Raw genomic sequence first — 16,395 nt, forward strand, 5'->3', positions numbered from 1 at the left:
TCCTCCTGACCTGACATTTGGGACTAGAGCCAAGCCAGAATGCCAAGGCCAGGCTTGGAGGAGACTGAGAGTTCCCAGAGCACTCTGTCAGCTCATGGCTATGGGGAGGTCTCTGGGGGCACACGGAAAGTACTTCGGGGCTCTTCAAAGAGCATTCCCCACGCATTCATAGGCTAAGATTAACAGCTCCTTCTCCCTGGGGTGTGGGGCGCAGGCGGAGGCTGCTCTGGGCTAGGCTCTTGGGGAGCAGGCCCCAGGTGGTGTGGGACGACAGTGCAACTCAGTTTCACTCTGGAAGAAGGCAACCTGTCCTGTCCCTCAGATAAGTGCCTCTGGACCTTCTCGTACCCCCCCCCCCCCCCACCTAGAACAGAAGGATTGGGATTCCCGGTGATATCTTCAAATCAGTTCCCAAGTGCTGGGGAAATCTGAGGTATTACTGACGTCCTCTCTTTGCCTGATATTTACCTGCAAATGCCAACGGGGCAGATGCCAGCCCACGTACGCACACAAGTAACCTCGCCAGCTCCTCATCCACCTCAGCAGGCGCAACCAGGCCCGCCCCACACCGGGGTGCTAAGATGCCTGCTCATCCCAACCGGAGACCCAACTCCGTCCTTAATTAAATTCCTTCCTGACCTCCGCCAGGTGCGTCCTTCTGCGGGCTGGTGTTAATTCCGGGCCTCCGGGGGCAGAGAGGAGGCCCCCTTTCCCGCACGTCAGCCCCTGCGCTCAGCCCCTACCTGGAAACGCCCCTCCCTCCCCACGGCCCCCCTTTCCTTGGACGGGGAGTTGCGTGTTATGCTGCCCTGCCGGGAAGTTCCATCTAGCGCCCACTCCGGCGAACTCGTACGTATAAAAGGACCGAGGAGAGCGCCCGGGATCAGGCGGGGAGGAGGAGAAAGAACGGGAGAAACGTGACCCACCGGGAGAGGCCAGCGAGCGTCCTCACTCAGGCACAGCGGGAGCCGCCCGGGAGCAGCCTCTCCGCGACCGGTAAGGGCGCAGCGCGCGGGGCGTCGCTCCCACCCGGGCACTCCCGGCCCTGGGAACTCGGGATGCTCTAGCCCGCGGCCCTGGGTTCTTTGAAAACTTGATGTACCGCCAGCGTGGGAAGCCGCCGGCTGCGGGGCGGCTCCGGCAGCCTCCGGACTGAGCGATGGGCGGCGACCCTGAGCGGTGCCTTCCAGGAGCTGGCAGGCGCGTCTCCCCCGGAGACCCCGGGGACCGGGGCTGCTGGAGCTCCCGAGACCCCTGCCGCCTCCTGGCAGAGCTCGGGACAGCCCGCTCTTAGGGCAGCTCTTTCTCCTAATTTTCTGGGTAGATGTTACTTAAAAGATACCACATATTCTAGCGCAAATTAACGTTGGAAACGGGAGCAGGAGAGAAAAGGCTAAACTTCACAACATACTTGCTGCATTTCAGACTTTTTTGGATTCAGACCCCTGAATCCTCGTTCTACCGCCCACCTTAGCGCACCCTATGGGGCTGAGCTGTGATAACGACTCGGTCTCCCCTACAAAACCCAACTGAGTTGAAAAGAGGCGGCCCGGGTTGGAACTGTCCGAGGTCCTGAACCACCCTGCCGGTGCCCTCAGTGAGACCGCAGAGGGGACCTCCGGCCGCGCAGACCCTGGATTGCCGGGCGGAAGCAGCCGTCCGAGTTGACGGCGGCTCAGGCAAAGGCGGGTGCCCCTGGAGAAGGGAGGGTCTGCAGGGCATCTGGACCCCTCAAATTCTAGGTGTCTCAACGGGGAGGTGGCGGTTCTTACAGAATGGCTGGAAGGAGCAAGGAAAGTAAAGGTGTGTATTTGTTTTATCAATTGTTAAGATATGGCTTAATGACTTAATGATCCTCTGACATTTCTGTTTTAGGACTTGACGCATGTGTGTCTTGGTGCAAGGACAAAATTGCGCACCTCGGCCACTCTAATTTATACAGAAATTCACGGGGACAGTGCAATTTTAAGAGCAAACACCAAATGTTTTTGTTTCTCTCAGAGAATTTGCCTACACATATGAAGTTCTAACAAATGTAGTTCTAGTAACAAGCCAATGTCAAGACTAACAAATTACAGATTTCTATTTTTCTCCCCAGGGCTTTTAAAATACTCTCTCTACATACAAAAAGCACAATATTTGACATCTCCCCATTACTATGTTGCTTTTAAAAAAATGACACAAGGCACTATTTATCCATAGTAGAAAACAAAAGACTACACACAAGCAAAAAAAAAAAAACACAATTGTTTTTGGGAAACACTAAAGTTTTAGCAGTAGAGCAGAGCTCTGAGAGGGTGGGAAGTGACCATGTGTACAGCACCCACCCAGCCAGAAGGTAAGGACATGCTCTCCGGGGTCCTGAAATCCTGCGGTAGGATTTTAGAAAATGCAAATCACTACTGGATTGCCAGTTTTGAGGAGAACTGAAATACAGTTGAGGGAAGTGGCAGAGCTGTATGATTTTACTCCTTTCTGTATGAATATGTTAACATTACTTTACACTGGCCACGGTGATACATGGTAATTATTTTTCTGCTCCTGGTGTAAATCTGGGCATTCTCCTGACCCACGTGTGCTGTGTGGTCTCAGAGCTGTAGTATGAACTGCACTGTCCACCAAGTTCAGGCTTCATATTTGAAGTGGAGTGTCAAAAAGCCACAACAGAAGCAGCCTGTCTCTGGTCACATCTTGGCATTAAGTTGACCAACGCTTTCCCAGGTGCTTGGGACGCTGGTGGGTCGGCTCATTGGCTGCCAGCGCCATCTAATGGCTGCTCTGACAACATTCAGAAGGTAGCCCTGAGCTGGCTTGCTTTTGGGGAAATAAGTGGGGGGGGGGGGGGCAGAGAAGAGGAAGTGGCTTCCCGAAGTAGACAATGAAAGCCAGAGAGAACCTTCACTTCCAGAGCCTTCCCTATAAAAAATATTTGGTCCACACCTCTACAAATGAGAGGTTCCTTTTAGCACACATCTTAAAATACAAATGCCTGTTAACAGCAACAAATTAGTTATCCTTACCTTAATGTGAATTTCTTTTCTCATCTAATTAGGTTTCTTCCTAACAGCTGGTTGAGAAGATCTTCTGAAATACAAAATGATCATGGGGTTAGTGGTGAGCTGATCACAGAACTTGGGGCCACATCAGGGAGCCAACCTGGGCAGGGAGGGACTTGGCAGCGTGTGAGCTAGAGAGCTGGGCACAAGAGCAAAAGGCAGCATCATGCCCCTCAGTATCTGCAGAGAGGGACTTGACAGTGTCTTTGATAGGTGTTCGCAATGGGAGGCCATTCCCTTCTGCTCCACGTATCCATCATGTCTTTCCTTTCTACACCTATAGCATCTTCGAGTCCAGCTGTTTCAGACTATATCTGAGAAAATCGGAGATCAAGATGTCTGACATGTAATGTGTTCAGAAGATGACTCAGTTTTCAAAGAATGGGGGTTGCTATAAAAAACAAATCTCTCCAAAGTCACAGGAGTCTGGGAAATAGTGGCCACTTGAGTGATTTGTGTACAGGACAGCAAATTGGTTGACTGAGCTTTTGGCTAAATTGGCCAGAGATTTTATTTGCCTTTATGCAAACCTACTATTCACAGGAAATAGAGTTTCTGAGGAATGGTAGGACCTTGGTGGGGAAGGAGGGGGAGAGACCACCTTGAGGAAAGTTCTTATCTTTCCTATCTTATTCCTTGAATCTGGAGAGTTAGAATTATAGCATCATGAAGTGGTGAAATAGGAAAGCTCTGTGCTAGAAACAGAACTTAGCCTTAACTTGTCATGAATATCCAAGTTATTGACTCTCTCTCTGGGCCTCAGTTTCCCATCTCTCAAATAAGACCTAAAACAGCTTCTAGCCCTAACCTTCTTTGGGGTCTGATTTTTAATAGGAGATAAAGGAGAAATTGCATGTGCCTTTCCCAGGTCCTATACCCCTCCTCTCAAGCACAACTCACACCATCACCCTGCACACCAACCTTCTTGAACTGCTCTTGTCCTCAAAAAGCCTTGAGCTCCACAAGTCATTATGTTGTTACTGTTGGCTCCCGGTCCTTCCTGGTGAGTGGCCAACATTGTTCTGCTCCTCACAGGGGTCCCACCAAACTTGTTTGCCTCTGCAGAGCCTCAGCCTGCCTGGAAGATGCCTAGATCGTGCTGCAGCCGTTCGAGGGCCCTGCTGCTTGCCTTGCTGCTTCAGGCTGCCATGGAAGTGCGTGGCTGGTGTCTGGAGAGCAGCCAATGTCAGGACCTCACCACGGAAAGTAACTTGCTGGTATGTGGGCCACAGCCGTCATCTTGATTTGGGCATTAGATAGAACTGGGGTTGGGGCTAGGACAGCACAAGAGAAAGTGCTATGTGCAAGGGAAAATTCATTCCCAGAGATACGGGTAACTCAACCCAGGTCAGAAACAGAACCCCAGGGTGAAGTCAGCACTGGACCAAGATGGGGAGGAAGCAGCTTCGGGGAGATGGGTCTGGTCCACAATTTTTGCTCAATTATCTTTACTTACTGTCTTCTATGGAGACCCCATTCCATTTAAGCTATTTAGAGATAATGCCAGTAAAATAATACTAATATTAATAACAACAATAATTGCTCCTCAATTGAGCCTACATTCTCAATCTTTTAGCTCCCAAATTATTCACTTAAAAATAACCTCCTGTCATTTGACATTTCATTCCATTTTTCTTCCCTTTCTATTTGCTACCAGCTACAAAGCCAGCTAGGTAGTACTGCAAATCATCTCCAGAGGGAGAAGGAAAACCCAGGTGCCATTTTCTTTCAACTGGTGCCAAATGTCTCATGCTTCTGGAAGACCGACCTTCTACAGCCTTTCCAGAAGCATGTAAAGGTCCTTTGTGCCAGGCTGGAGTTCTCTCCAAATTACCAGTGTGTGTGTGTGTGTGTGTGTGTGTGTGTGTGTGTGTGTGTGTGTTGGAAGGCATAAATGAGAAATTATAGGAAGCCAAGGACTAAAAGACACACTGCTGGTGTCAGTGACTGAGTTCCATCCTGCTGCCAGCTCCTACCTAGTGAGGATGGAATGCATATCATTCATTACATTATGTGTGTTTCACCAATGGAAAGGCTAAGTTAAGGTAAGAGAGAGACTTTCTTGAGAACACAGAGCAGGTTGCCTGTAGAAATAGAAACAAAGAGCCCAGGGAATTCTGAGGCTTCTAGTTCAGAGAGACCCAAGAGACTCGTGATCGGCGGTACCCACTGTTCAGCATCTCTTGCGTAGAGCTCACTAGAGGAGGAGCACTAGTCATGGTCAGAATCCATAGGTCCTGGTCCCAGTTCTGTCACCAGTGAGCTATAGAACTTTGTCAAGGAACTTTCACCCATCTGAGCCTCCTGTTTCATATGTTTAGGGGAGAAGAGAATGAGATCTTCTTTATTTTCCCATTAATATTCTGTAGTGTTATAATTCCAGATCCATGGAACATGAAATTCCCAACTCAGCAGAGTGGGTGGAGCTGCTAAGTAACTGAAAACTCAAGGCTGCAGGATACAGGTTATTTTCTTAAGCAAATGAGTACAACAGTCAACTTGTCTAGTTAGAGAAAGCAGAGACACAGGCTCCATGACCCATGCAATGGAAGTACTCCTGGCTTTCTACCCCTCCCTCCAATCAGAATGAGGTGACGGGGAAGCTCACTGACTGGGGAGAGCACAGGATCAGTTCAGAAGACTTGAGAAAACTAGAGAAAGTGCCAGATGGGTGTGGGAAAGTTTTGAGGCATGACAGGAGGCGATGTCTGGGGTAGCACATGAGGTAGGTTTGCAGATCACTGGGGTAAGGTTGAGGCATTATTGAAAATACGGGGGATATTCTCCCCTTAATTTCAGCCCAATGCCCCACGCAGACTCATATTGAACCGTATTTATTTACTCAATATATATATTAAGGGCAACAGCTGCCACCCATCTGCCATTGACTGGTTAAGTCCTATATACAAGGCATATACAGTACCGGTAAGATGTTGACCCTGCTCACAAAAGCTTTGGGACACGTAAACCACCGAGGGGAATGGGGTGTTTGTTGTAGTTACTGGGCAGAGGTACTAAGGTGTACAGGGTACGAAAGAGACGAGGCCCACTCTGCACCTCTAGCGGCCGCGGGTGCCAAGGGGACAGTGTGGGACGTCCCCAGCAGGGAGGCCACTGCAGCTAGGAGGCCGGCACGTGCGGAGGGCGCGGGCGCAGCGCGGGGCGGGCCCGGCCGTGTGGTGGCGAAGCCGCAGGGCGCAGGCTCACCGCGCGCTGTCACCTGCAGGCCTGCATCCGGGCCTGCAAGCCCGACCTCTCTGCCGAGACCCCCGTGTTCCCCGGCAACGGCGAGGAGCAGCCGCTGACCGAGAACCCCCGGAAGTACGTCATGGGCCACTTCCGCTGGGACCGCTTCGGCCGCCGGAACGGCAGCAGCTGGGGCGGTGCGGGCCCGAAGCGCGAGGCGGAGGTGGTGGCCGCGGGCGAGGGTGGAGGCCTCGGGCCCCGTGGCTATGGCCCCGAGCCGGGCTCGCGCGAGGGCAAGCGCTCCTACTCCATGGAGCACTTCCGCTGGGGCAAGCCGGTGGGCAAGAAGCGGCGCCCGGTGAAGGTGTACCCCAACGGTGCCGAGGACGAGTCGGCCGAGGCCTTACCCCTCGAGTTCAAGAGGGAGCCGGCGCTCGGCCCCGAGGGCCGGGCCGACCTGGAGGACAGCCTGGTGGCGGAGGCTGGGGTCAAGCCGGCGGCCGAGAAGGACGAGGGGCCCTATAAGATCGAGCACTTCCGCTGGGGCAGCCCGCCCAAGGACAAGCGCTATGGCGGCTTCATGACCTCCGAGACGAGCCAAACGCCCCTGGTGACGCTGTTCAAAAACGCCATCATGAAGAACGCCCACAAGAAGGGCCAGTGAGGATCTCAGCGAGGCCAGGGGCTTCTCTCCCTTGAAAGTCGACCCCAAAGCGCCCGCCACTTCCCAGTGTGGGTGGGCTCCTCGCTCAGGCGGTGGGAGCGGCAGATATTCAGCCTGTTCAAGCTGTCTGTAGTTAGGAAATAAACCTTTCAAGTTGCACACCTGTCTGTGACTTTGAATATTGACTGGGTGAATGAAATAAAAACGCATACCCATCAAATAGCAGCACATAGTGGAGTAGAGACATAATAGTTTTCCTATGACCAAGAGGCAATATATTTTATAAGACAGAGTGAGAATGGAATGGAAATGTATTTCCCAATCCTCTCAATAAATGGGTCTTCAAGCGGCCAAATAATTTAGGCAATGGCTCAGGGTGGCTACATTTGCCATCCTGTGTTGGGTGGGAAAAGACTGCTCAGCTAGAAGAGGCATCAAATGGCAGGATTTGACCTAATTCCTGATGAAGCTCAACTGCAACTGAAAGGGCTCTGTGGGCTGTAAGGGGGGAAGCTGTGGTAATGTCCCCCTGGAGCTAGCTTGCTGTGTGACCTTAGGCAAGTCTCTGGACTTTGCAAAATTTTAATTCCTCTTCCCTTCCTTGTGTCAGGGCTATTGTGTGGATTGATTTTTTTTAAATGGGTTTGGTTATCTTTTTACCACTGAGAAGCTAAGTGTGAGTGCTGATGGTTGATATCAGTTCAGATGTGACTGCACTCCTAGATGCAAACATTCTCAAACACAAGGTCTCACCCACAGAGACATGTCTATATGAATACAACACAATATACATGGATACTTCTTCCAGTCTCATTGGCTCACGCTTTGGGGGCTCTGTCTTTTCCCCACCTATGCCCATTTCTCCTCCTGATGTTGCCTAGCCTAAGCCCTTTTCATCATCCTCAGTGCTGCTGGCTCAGACCTCTGCTATTATAACAGCTCCTTACCAACTGACCTCCAGTTGCTCTCCTCCCAACCCATCAGATAAATTCTTCATAGTAATGTACATAAAATCTTGCTTTTCCCACATTCCTTGACTCAAAAGCTAAAAGTCACCCCACCCCAATTTTCCATTAATTTCAAACTACAGAATATGATGTGCTGGTCAATGAAGTTCACACTTCTTATTGAACCCCACTTCCCAAGTTCCCATCTACTGATCTATCTCTCTTCTCTCATCCTTCTTCACCCTCCTCCTGGAATTCTCCACCTTTCCCCGCCATTTTGAATGTTACCCCATTTTTCAACATGAGCCCAGGCTCAAGTCCACTTCCACTGGGAAAGCTGTGAGTTCCCAGTCACACCTGCTCATGTTCAGAGTTTCTGCAGTCAGCCTCTCCGGGGAGGGCATGCAGCCTGGCTCGCAAGACAACTTCCTTGCTATATGTATTGTGCTCTCCTCAGGGAAACCTAACTGCTACTAGGCAGAGGCCATGGGCTGGGTTTCTTTGATATGTCCCCATGATGTTTTCACAATGCTGGGGCCACAGGTTTGCATCCACACACATTTCCAATTCACAAGAGACTCACAGATACTTACACACAGAGATGTCCACATGTATGTCAACTGCATTAGACATACCAGTGGGTGGTATAGATCAAAGTGGCTGGGAAACATTTGTTTATGGCACTTACACAACTTATTTTGTGGAATACCCTGATGTAAGAGGAATCAGAAAGCCAAATTCCTAAGATAAAGTCTTCCCCACTTCAATAAAGAAATGGCCCACGTTTTCCCATCAGAAAATGCTCCCATGCTGGGAATCCTGGGCCTCGTGTTTACATCCTGGGCATCCTTCCCCCTATTCTACCTTTTGAGGCAAGTAAAGTAATGGCAGGTGGGGGTGGCTAAATGTCAGTGGTTAATGTTGGTATTTTGAGATTCTGTTTGCATCTCAAAAAACCATTTACTTTAAAGAAATCAAATAGACAACCATGTGGTGACAACATTAACATTTATTTGTAAAGGGCATCATAAAGGCTCACTGGGAAATCATGACTAATAGTCCTAAGGAATGATCTTGCTGAGAGTCCTTCCTACACACCCCTACCCCCCCGGCTCCTTTTTCTTTCCTTAAAACTAATTTGACTCAATGAGTTTAAAATACAGAAAACTGCCACAGGCACTAATTCTGCACTCCTGTTTAAATACATCAGCTATTATATACATATATTGTCAACTGGGGATTACATTACACACATGCACACACGTGGGCTCACCCACTCTCAGCCAGGTCATGAAGGTCTAAATGGACAAAGACATGTTATAATTGATGGGCTGCAGCATTTGTGGACTTGCAGCTCTGCACTCCACGGGCCAGAATCAACACTCATGAAGGAAGCACTCAAAGGGGGAGATGATGAGGCCCTAAAATCTGGCAGAAGAAAGTGTTGCTCAACCTGGCGGGCACTAAGAGAGCACAGGAGTCTGCCTTCTGACCCGACAAAGCCCCAGCCACAGCCCCTGTGTCTTCTCCCCTCTTCCCTAGTTGGCCAGGCGCACCATTGACCATCCTTCTCCAGTCTTCAGTAATGGCCAGGTTTGGGATAAGGGGCCACTTGAAACAGAAGAATTCTGAGGTTAACAGGATGAAGCATCACTCTGTCCTTAACTATCTCCCCACATGTAAGGAAGATGTCTTTTTCAGCACTACTGCCTGCCAGGCCCATGGGTCAGGGAAGCGGGCATGGCTGGCCCAGATGAGCTGATCTCCTTGTCTACCTTCAACCTTAGTACTCAGCCTAACAGCCCCGGTCTAGTCTTTCCCCACAGGCCCCCAGATGGCCAAATGCCATTTTATGGTCATGAAGAGGAATTAGAAGAAAGAGCCTCACTTCTCAATGACACTAGTAGGTCAGAAGGACTAGGGACAATGAAATAGGTTTGGCCTTTGAGCCATTTAAAGGTACTCCAAGGTTGTTCTAATTCTTAAGCCAGTTGAAACATGTTCTCTGGGACTCAGAGCATCCAGGGCAAAGGGCAGTGTGTGTGTGGCCCTCGCGCTTCTTCAAGCACTTGAGGTGGCCCAGCCCCACCTCTGCACGCTCACCCGTTTATACTTCTGTACAAGGTGGTAGGCTGGACAGAGGGTATCTGAGGATTTTTCTAGTTCTTCTTCTGCACTGCTTGGGTTCCTTCTCTGGAGAGGAGGCATTTAAGAGTCAAGAATTCACTTATTTCTACTTTTCAGAGAGAGAACAACAGAAACAGGCACAGCACAGGGCACTGGGGACCCCGCTATCAGGAAAACAGGAGAAGCCTCCAGGAACACACTGGGGCTTTCTTCTGACCTGCTTCTTATGCACAAACACGACTCAACCACATGAACAGAACTTCTAAATCTCAAATGCATTCATGCCTATTAAGTTCTGTCAGCAGAGTGCTAACCAAACCCACCCCTGGCCCATGAAGCAAGAGTCCTCGATGGCTTTGGGGAGCAGCTGGTCTGTATGGGCTTGCTGGCTCAAAATCACAGCAGGGAAGGCTGGTAAAAGGGCCGGTGACAAGACAGACATGGTGCTGTCAGACGCGAGGGGGCTCTGAAGGCAGGAGGCAGTGATGGGTGCTAGGCCATGGGCCCGGGTGCCCACAACACTCTGCTTTGCATCTGTTCCCAGGGCTGGTGGGGGGATGGTGGTGAAAGACTGCTTAACTTATCATTTAATTGTCTGTTTGAGTTAACACTCACCTTAAACTTTCTGATTCTTGGCCAGAATCTAAGTTCTACTTCCTGTCGGCAGAAAACCTAATATTTTACTGAGTGTAAGTTTAAATTGAAACCAGGAAGGGGACCCTCAAAAAACAAAAACAAAAAACCCAGCCAGTTCTCCAAAAGAAACACACCTTTGCCCTGCAGCCATGGTGGACAGGAAAGCAGCTGGAGCAGAGAGGAGGGAGAAGCGGCTGAGGGTGTGCAGAATGGGAACCCGGCACCTGTCTGCACTCTGCAAGCAGCTGGGGCAGAGAGGAGGGAGAAGCAGCTGAGGGTGTGCAGAATGGGAACCCGGCACCTGTCTGCACTCTGCAAGCAGCTGGGGCAGAGGAGGGAGAAGCGGCTGAGGGTGTGCAGAATGGGAACCCGGCACCTGTCTGTACTCTGCAAGCAGCTGGGGCAGAGGAGGGAAAAGCAGCTGAGGGTATGCAGAATGGGAACCCGGCACCTGTCTGCACTCTGCAAGCAGCCGGGGCAGAGAGGAGGGGAAAGCGGCTGAGGGTATGCAGACTGGGAACCCGGCACCTGTCTGTACTCTGCAAGCAGCTGGGGCAGAGGAGGGAAAAGCAGCTGAGGGTATGCAGAATGGGAACCCGGCACCTGTCTGCACTCTGCAAGCAGCCGGGGCAGAGGAGGGAAAAGCAGCTGAGGGTATGCAGAATGGGAACCCGGCACCTGTCTGCACTCTGCAAGCAGCTGGGGCAGAGAGGAGGGAGAAGCGGCTGAGGGTGTGCAGAATGGGAACCCGGCACCTGTCTGCACTCTGCAAGCAGCTGGGGCAGAGAGGAGGGAGAAGCGGCTGAGGGTGTGCAGAATGGGAACCCGGCACCTGTCTGCACTCTGCAAGCAGCTGGGGCAGAGGAGGGCGAAGCGGCTGAGGGTGTGCAGAATGGGAACCCGGCACCTGTCTGTACTCTGCAAGCAGCTGGGGCAGAGGAGGGAAAAGCAGCTGAGGGTATGCAGAATGGGAACCTGGCACCTGTCTGCACTCTGCAAGCAGCTGGGGCAGAGAGGAGGGGAAAGCGGCTGAGGGTATGCAGAATGGGAACCCGGCACCTGTCTGTACTCTGCAAGCAGCTGGGGCAGAGGAGGGAAAAGCAGCTGAGGGTATGCAGAATGGGAACCCGGCACCTGTCTGCACTCTGCAAGCAGCTGGGGCAGAGGAGGGAGAAGCGGCTGAGGGTGTGCAGAATGGGAACCCGGCACCTGTCTGTACTCTGCAAGCAGCTGGGGCAGAGGAGGGAAAAGCAGCTGAGGGTATGCAGAATGGGAACCCGGCACCTGTCTGCACTCTGCAAGCAGCTGGGGCAGAGAGGAGGGGAAAGCGGCTGAGGGTATGCAGAATGGGAACCCGGCACCTGTCTGTACTCTGCAAGCAGCTGGGGCAGAGAGGAGGGGAAAGTGGCTGAGGGTATGCAGAATGGGAACCTGGCACCTGTCTGTACTCTGCAAGCAGCTGGGGCAGAGGAGAGAAAAGCGGCTGAGGGTGTGCAGAATGGGAACCTGGCACCTGTCTGCACTCTGCAAGCAGCTGGGGCAGAGAGGAGGGAGAAGCAGCTGAGGGTGTGCAGAATGGGAACCCGGCACCTGTCTGCACTCTGCAAGCAGCTGGGGCAGAGGAGGGAGAAGCGGCTGAGGGTGTGCAGAATGGGAACCCGGCACCTGTCTGTACTCTGCAAGCAGCTGGGGCAGAGGAGGGAAAAGCAGCTGAGGGTATGCAGAATGGGAACCCGGCACCTGTCTGCACTCTGCAAGCAGCCGGGGCAGAGAGGAGGGGAAAGCGGCTGAGGGTATGCAGAATGGGAACCCGGCACCTGTCTGTACTCTGCAAGCAGCTGGGGCAGAGGAGGGAAAAGCAGCTGAGGGTATGCAGAATGGGAACCCGGCACCTGTCTGCACTCTGCAAGCAGCCGGGGCAGAGGAGGGAAAAGCAGCTGAGGGTATGCAGAATGGGAACCCGGCACCTGTCTGCACTCTGCAAGCAGCTGGGGCAGAGGAGGGAGAAGCGGCTGAGGGTGTGCAGAATGGGAACCCGGCACCTGTCTGCACTCTGCAAGCAGCTGGGGCAGAGAGGAGGGAGAAGCAGCTGAGGGTGTGCAGAATGGGAACCCGGCACCTGTCTGCACTCTGCAAGCAGCTGGGGCAGAGGAGGGCGAAGCGGCTGAGGGTGTGCAGAATGGGAACCCGGCACCTGTCTGTACTCTGCAAGCAGCTGGGGCAGAGGAGGGAAAAGCAGCTGAGGGTATGCAGAATGGGAACCCGGCACCTGTCTGCACTCTGCAAGCAGCTGGGGCAGAGAGGAGGGAAAAGCAGCTGAGGGTATGCAGAATGGGAACCCGGCACCTGTCTGTACTCTGCAAGCAGCTGGGGCAGAGGAGGGAAAAGCAGCTGAGGGTATGCAGAATGGGAACCCGGCACCTGTCTGCACTCTGCAAGCAGCTGGGGCAGAGGAGGGAGAAGCGGCTGAGGGTGTGCAGAATGGGAACCCGGCACCTGTCTGCACTCTGCAAGCAGCTGGGGCAGAGGAGGGAAAAGCAGCTGAGGGTATGCAGAATGGGAACCCGGCACCTGTCTGCACTCTGCAAGCAGCTGGGGCAGAGAGGAGGGGAAAGCGGCTGAGGGTATGCAGAATGGGAACCCGGCACCTGTCTGTACTCTGCAAGCAGCTGGGGCAGAGAGGAGGGGAAAGTGGCTGAGGGTATGCAGAATGGGAACCTGGCACCTGTCTGTACTCTGCAAGCAGCTGGGGCAGAGGAGAGAAAAGCGGCTGAGGGTGTGCAGAATGGGAACCTGGCACCTGTCTGCACTCTGCAAGCAGCTGGGGCAGAGAGGAGGGAGAAGCAGCTGAGGGTATGCAGAATGGGAACCCAGCACCTGTCTGCACTCTGCAAGCAGCTGGGGCAGAGAGGAGGGAGAAGCAGCTGAGGGTGTGCAGAATGGGAACCCAGCACCTGTCTGCACTCTGCAAGCAGCTGGGGCAGAGAGGAGGGAAAAGCGGCTGAGGGTATGCAGAATGTGAACCTGGCACCTGTCTGCACTCTGCAAGCAGCTGGGGCAGAGAGGAGGGGAAAGTGGCTGAGGGTGTGCAGAATGGGAACCTGGCACCTGTCTGCACTCTGCAAGCAGCTGGGGCAGAGAGGAGGGGAAAGTGGCTGAGGGTGTGCAGAATGGGAACCCAGCACCTGTCTGCACTCTGCTCCCGGGGTGGGGACCAGGGAGAGACGCCTGGTGGGCCTGCAGCTCTCTGGTCCTAGAGCTGGCTCAGGAAAGAGGCCCCGGGGCCATGCCTCCCACATCCCAGAACCAGAGTCCCCAGGGCAGTGCTCAGGGTGCAGTTGCCATGGGTGGGACCCTAAAGTCAAGTAGGTGCAGGAAAGCAACAGGGTTTCTCATCAAAGCCAAGGAGGGGACTCAGGTTGGAAGACTAGTGAGGAAAGATGTTTGTGGTTCAAGATGAAGATTTCCTGTGAAGTTTCTTCCCAAGGCTATTTGCCTTCAAGTTTGTTTCAACTTATTTGAATAAGGAGACATCTCAGTTCATGCTTGAAAAGGTTGGTTCAGCATTAGCTAAAAGCCACGAGTGGAGCAGAAGCCAGCCCCAGGCCCTGTAACCATGCGGGCCATCTGGAAGCTTCAGGCCTGCAGCAGAGGCAGCGACCAAGGGGGAACACTACAAGAACAAGGGTCAGAAAACCCCAGCCCAAGAGATGACTGCACTGTAATGGGTGTTAAGGTCCTGATTTGAGAAATACACCTGTCTGTCCTGATCATCAGGCTCACTGTGCATCTGCTCAGGGTCCTACAGGGGTGGGACCCAAGGGGCTCCCCAAAAGACTGTCATCCCCTTAGCAGAAACAGCCTGCTCTGACCCCACTCACCTGTGCCTAAAATTGTCCCTGCAAGGGATTCCTTTGGGTCAAGAAATATATTCAATTTCCCTCTTTTTAAAAAATACAAACTCTCCAGGGAAGAATTATTTGGCCATTTACACCTTACTGCGAGTTACATCAGATCAGAAAAGTTATGGGAAGTTTAACTGGAAGAGAACTATTTTGGGGATTTGGGGCCTGTCATAGGAGGCCCAGGTGAGCTCCTGTCTGAGGTGACTCTGGAGGCACAAAGGCCCCTGGATGGGACGAGAAAGGGAAAGCAGGGTGCACAGCAAACAGCCTCCTGGCTCTTCCTCACACACAGACAGGAGCAACGCAGAACTCCCAGGGTCCCTCCGCCACTTTCCCCAGGCCTCAAGCTTGGCCAGTGGGCACTGAGGTCCAGACTGTGTCCAAAAAAATATCATTCCAGTATCAGGTGTTGTATCCTTCCTTCCTCAAATGAAACATCCAAAGGGTTGACTTCTGACGTCCTTGAGTCCCTTGCTCCGACTCCCACGACCGCTCTTCCTGGCCCACTCCCCCACCCTGGCCAGTGGAGCCAGGAGCCTCTTTCACAGGAGGTGGCCATTGGAAGTGATGCTGGTAGGCCTGGGGCCCCACAGTTCCTCCTCTTTTCAGTCATCTAGAACCACATTATCTGGTTCTGCCCTCCTTCAACTCAGAGGCTGTAGAAACACATGGGGTTCCTCGGGCAGAAGGGCATCAAAGACAGAGCTCCATTCAGAGAAACTCCCAGAGGGGCGAGAACCCTGGGAGGGCAGAGTAAGCTGGCTCTGAACACAGGAGGTGAGAAGATGCTACAGAGGGATCTGCCCGCCTCTGCTGGCTGCTCCCCTTGGGGAGGTGGGCACAGCCTGGGCACAGCCTGGGCAGAGCCGGCGCCTCGGCCAGCAGCTGCCTGCCCTGCATGTCACCCTGTGCTGCCCCTGTGGTGTTGCTGCCCCAGCCCCTATTATAAGGGTGCAACATCAATTAATAACAGAATCACAAAAAGACAGCTGGCAAGGTGAGCAGGAGGAGAGCAGGAGAGACACCGGAGACTCGGCCTGGGGACCGAAGAGAGGGGCTGCCCCTCCCATCACACCATCACCCAGCGCTCACAGCAGGCCTTCCTGTGACCAGCTGTTTCCATCTTGTTCCCTCCTGGGGGATGGCAGCTGTGCCCCCGCCCACCCCCACACATAAAAGGTTCACCAGCTACACCACACAGGAGCTCCTAGGGACCTCAGAGCCCCACGACTCTTGGCCCCTCGCTGACACAAAGGGGGAGACTAAAGAGTAGGTGCGAGGCTTACTAGCCCTGGAAGGGCAGGTGGTAATGTCCTCAGGGAAGACCGGGGGAAGTGGACAGGCCTGGGGCTCCACCTTGTTTAACTGGGAAGGTGCTGCCATCCAAGGTGACCTTTTCTGAGATCCCAGTTCGATTTGCAGGTAGTAGGGGTCGGGGTGAGGCCGAGCCCCTCCTTCAGACCTCACCCTTCCCGGGAGCTCCAGCTCTCCGGTCTCAGTATACACACAGGTCCGGAAACTTCATCTCGTAGACGGGGATGGAGTGGTTCTGAGGCTGGCCATAGGCTGCGGTGATGGTTCCTGATGGGCTTGGAGGGGGCCTGGGGCGGAATGCATGGAGGAGAAAGTGAGGGCGGTCCCCACACCATGCAACCAAATGGAGCAGTGGATTTGTGAGTCCCTTTGAGTAGGGACCAGAGCAGTTGTCACTCCATGGGCTCTCAAGTTTCAAGTTGTTCTAGAATCTACAGCTCCATGGCAGGCTCTACAGTGACACTGCTGCTTTAGAAAGAAGTGTCAGCCTGGGAAACAAGGGCCCCTGGCTCTTTGGCAGGGTTCACTGAACTCGCGCTTTCCCTTTCTAGTCCCGATTC

General features: G+C 53.0%; 2 protein-coding genes across 2 annotated transcripts in view; one reads left to right on the plus strand and one right to left on the minus strand.

The window, feature by feature from the left end:
• The first annotated feature begins 895 nt into the window (after nucleotides 1-895).
• Nucleotides 896-7,065, plus strand: POMC (proopiomelanocortin). Its single transcript, XM_066235341.1, has 3 exons — nucleotides 896-996; nucleotides 4,122-4,273; nucleotides 6,283-7,065. Exons 2-3 carry the CDS (start codon nucleotides 4,142-4,144, stop codon nucleotides 6,904-6,906), a joined length of 756 nt encoding a protein of 251 aa, XP_066091438.1. The 5' UTR covers nucleotides 896-996; nucleotides 4,122-4,141; the 3' UTR covers nucleotides 6,907-7,065.
• A 6,478-nt stretch (nucleotides 7,066-13,543) lies between these two features.
• EFR3B (EFR3 homolog B) overlaps nucleotides 13,544-16,395 on the minus strand; it is a 75,805-nt gene continuing 72,953 nt past the window's right edge. Inside the window, exon 23 of the mRNA XM_066235539.1 lies at nucleotides 13,544-16,122. Within this exon, the coding sequence (XP_066091636.1) occupies nucleotides 16,017-16,122 (106 nt within the window). The 3' untranslated portion in view covers nucleotides 13,544-16,016. The remainder of the gene's footprint in view (nucleotides 16,123-16,395) is intronic.

The sequence above is a fragment of the Saccopteryx bilineata genome, chromosome 6 (assembly GCF_036850765.1).
Source record: "Saccopteryx bilineata isolate mSacBil1 chromosome 6, mSacBil1_pri_phased_curated, whole genome shotgun sequence".
NCBI lineage: Eukaryota > Metazoa > Chordata > Mammalia > Chiroptera > Emballonuridae > Saccopteryx > Saccopteryx bilineata.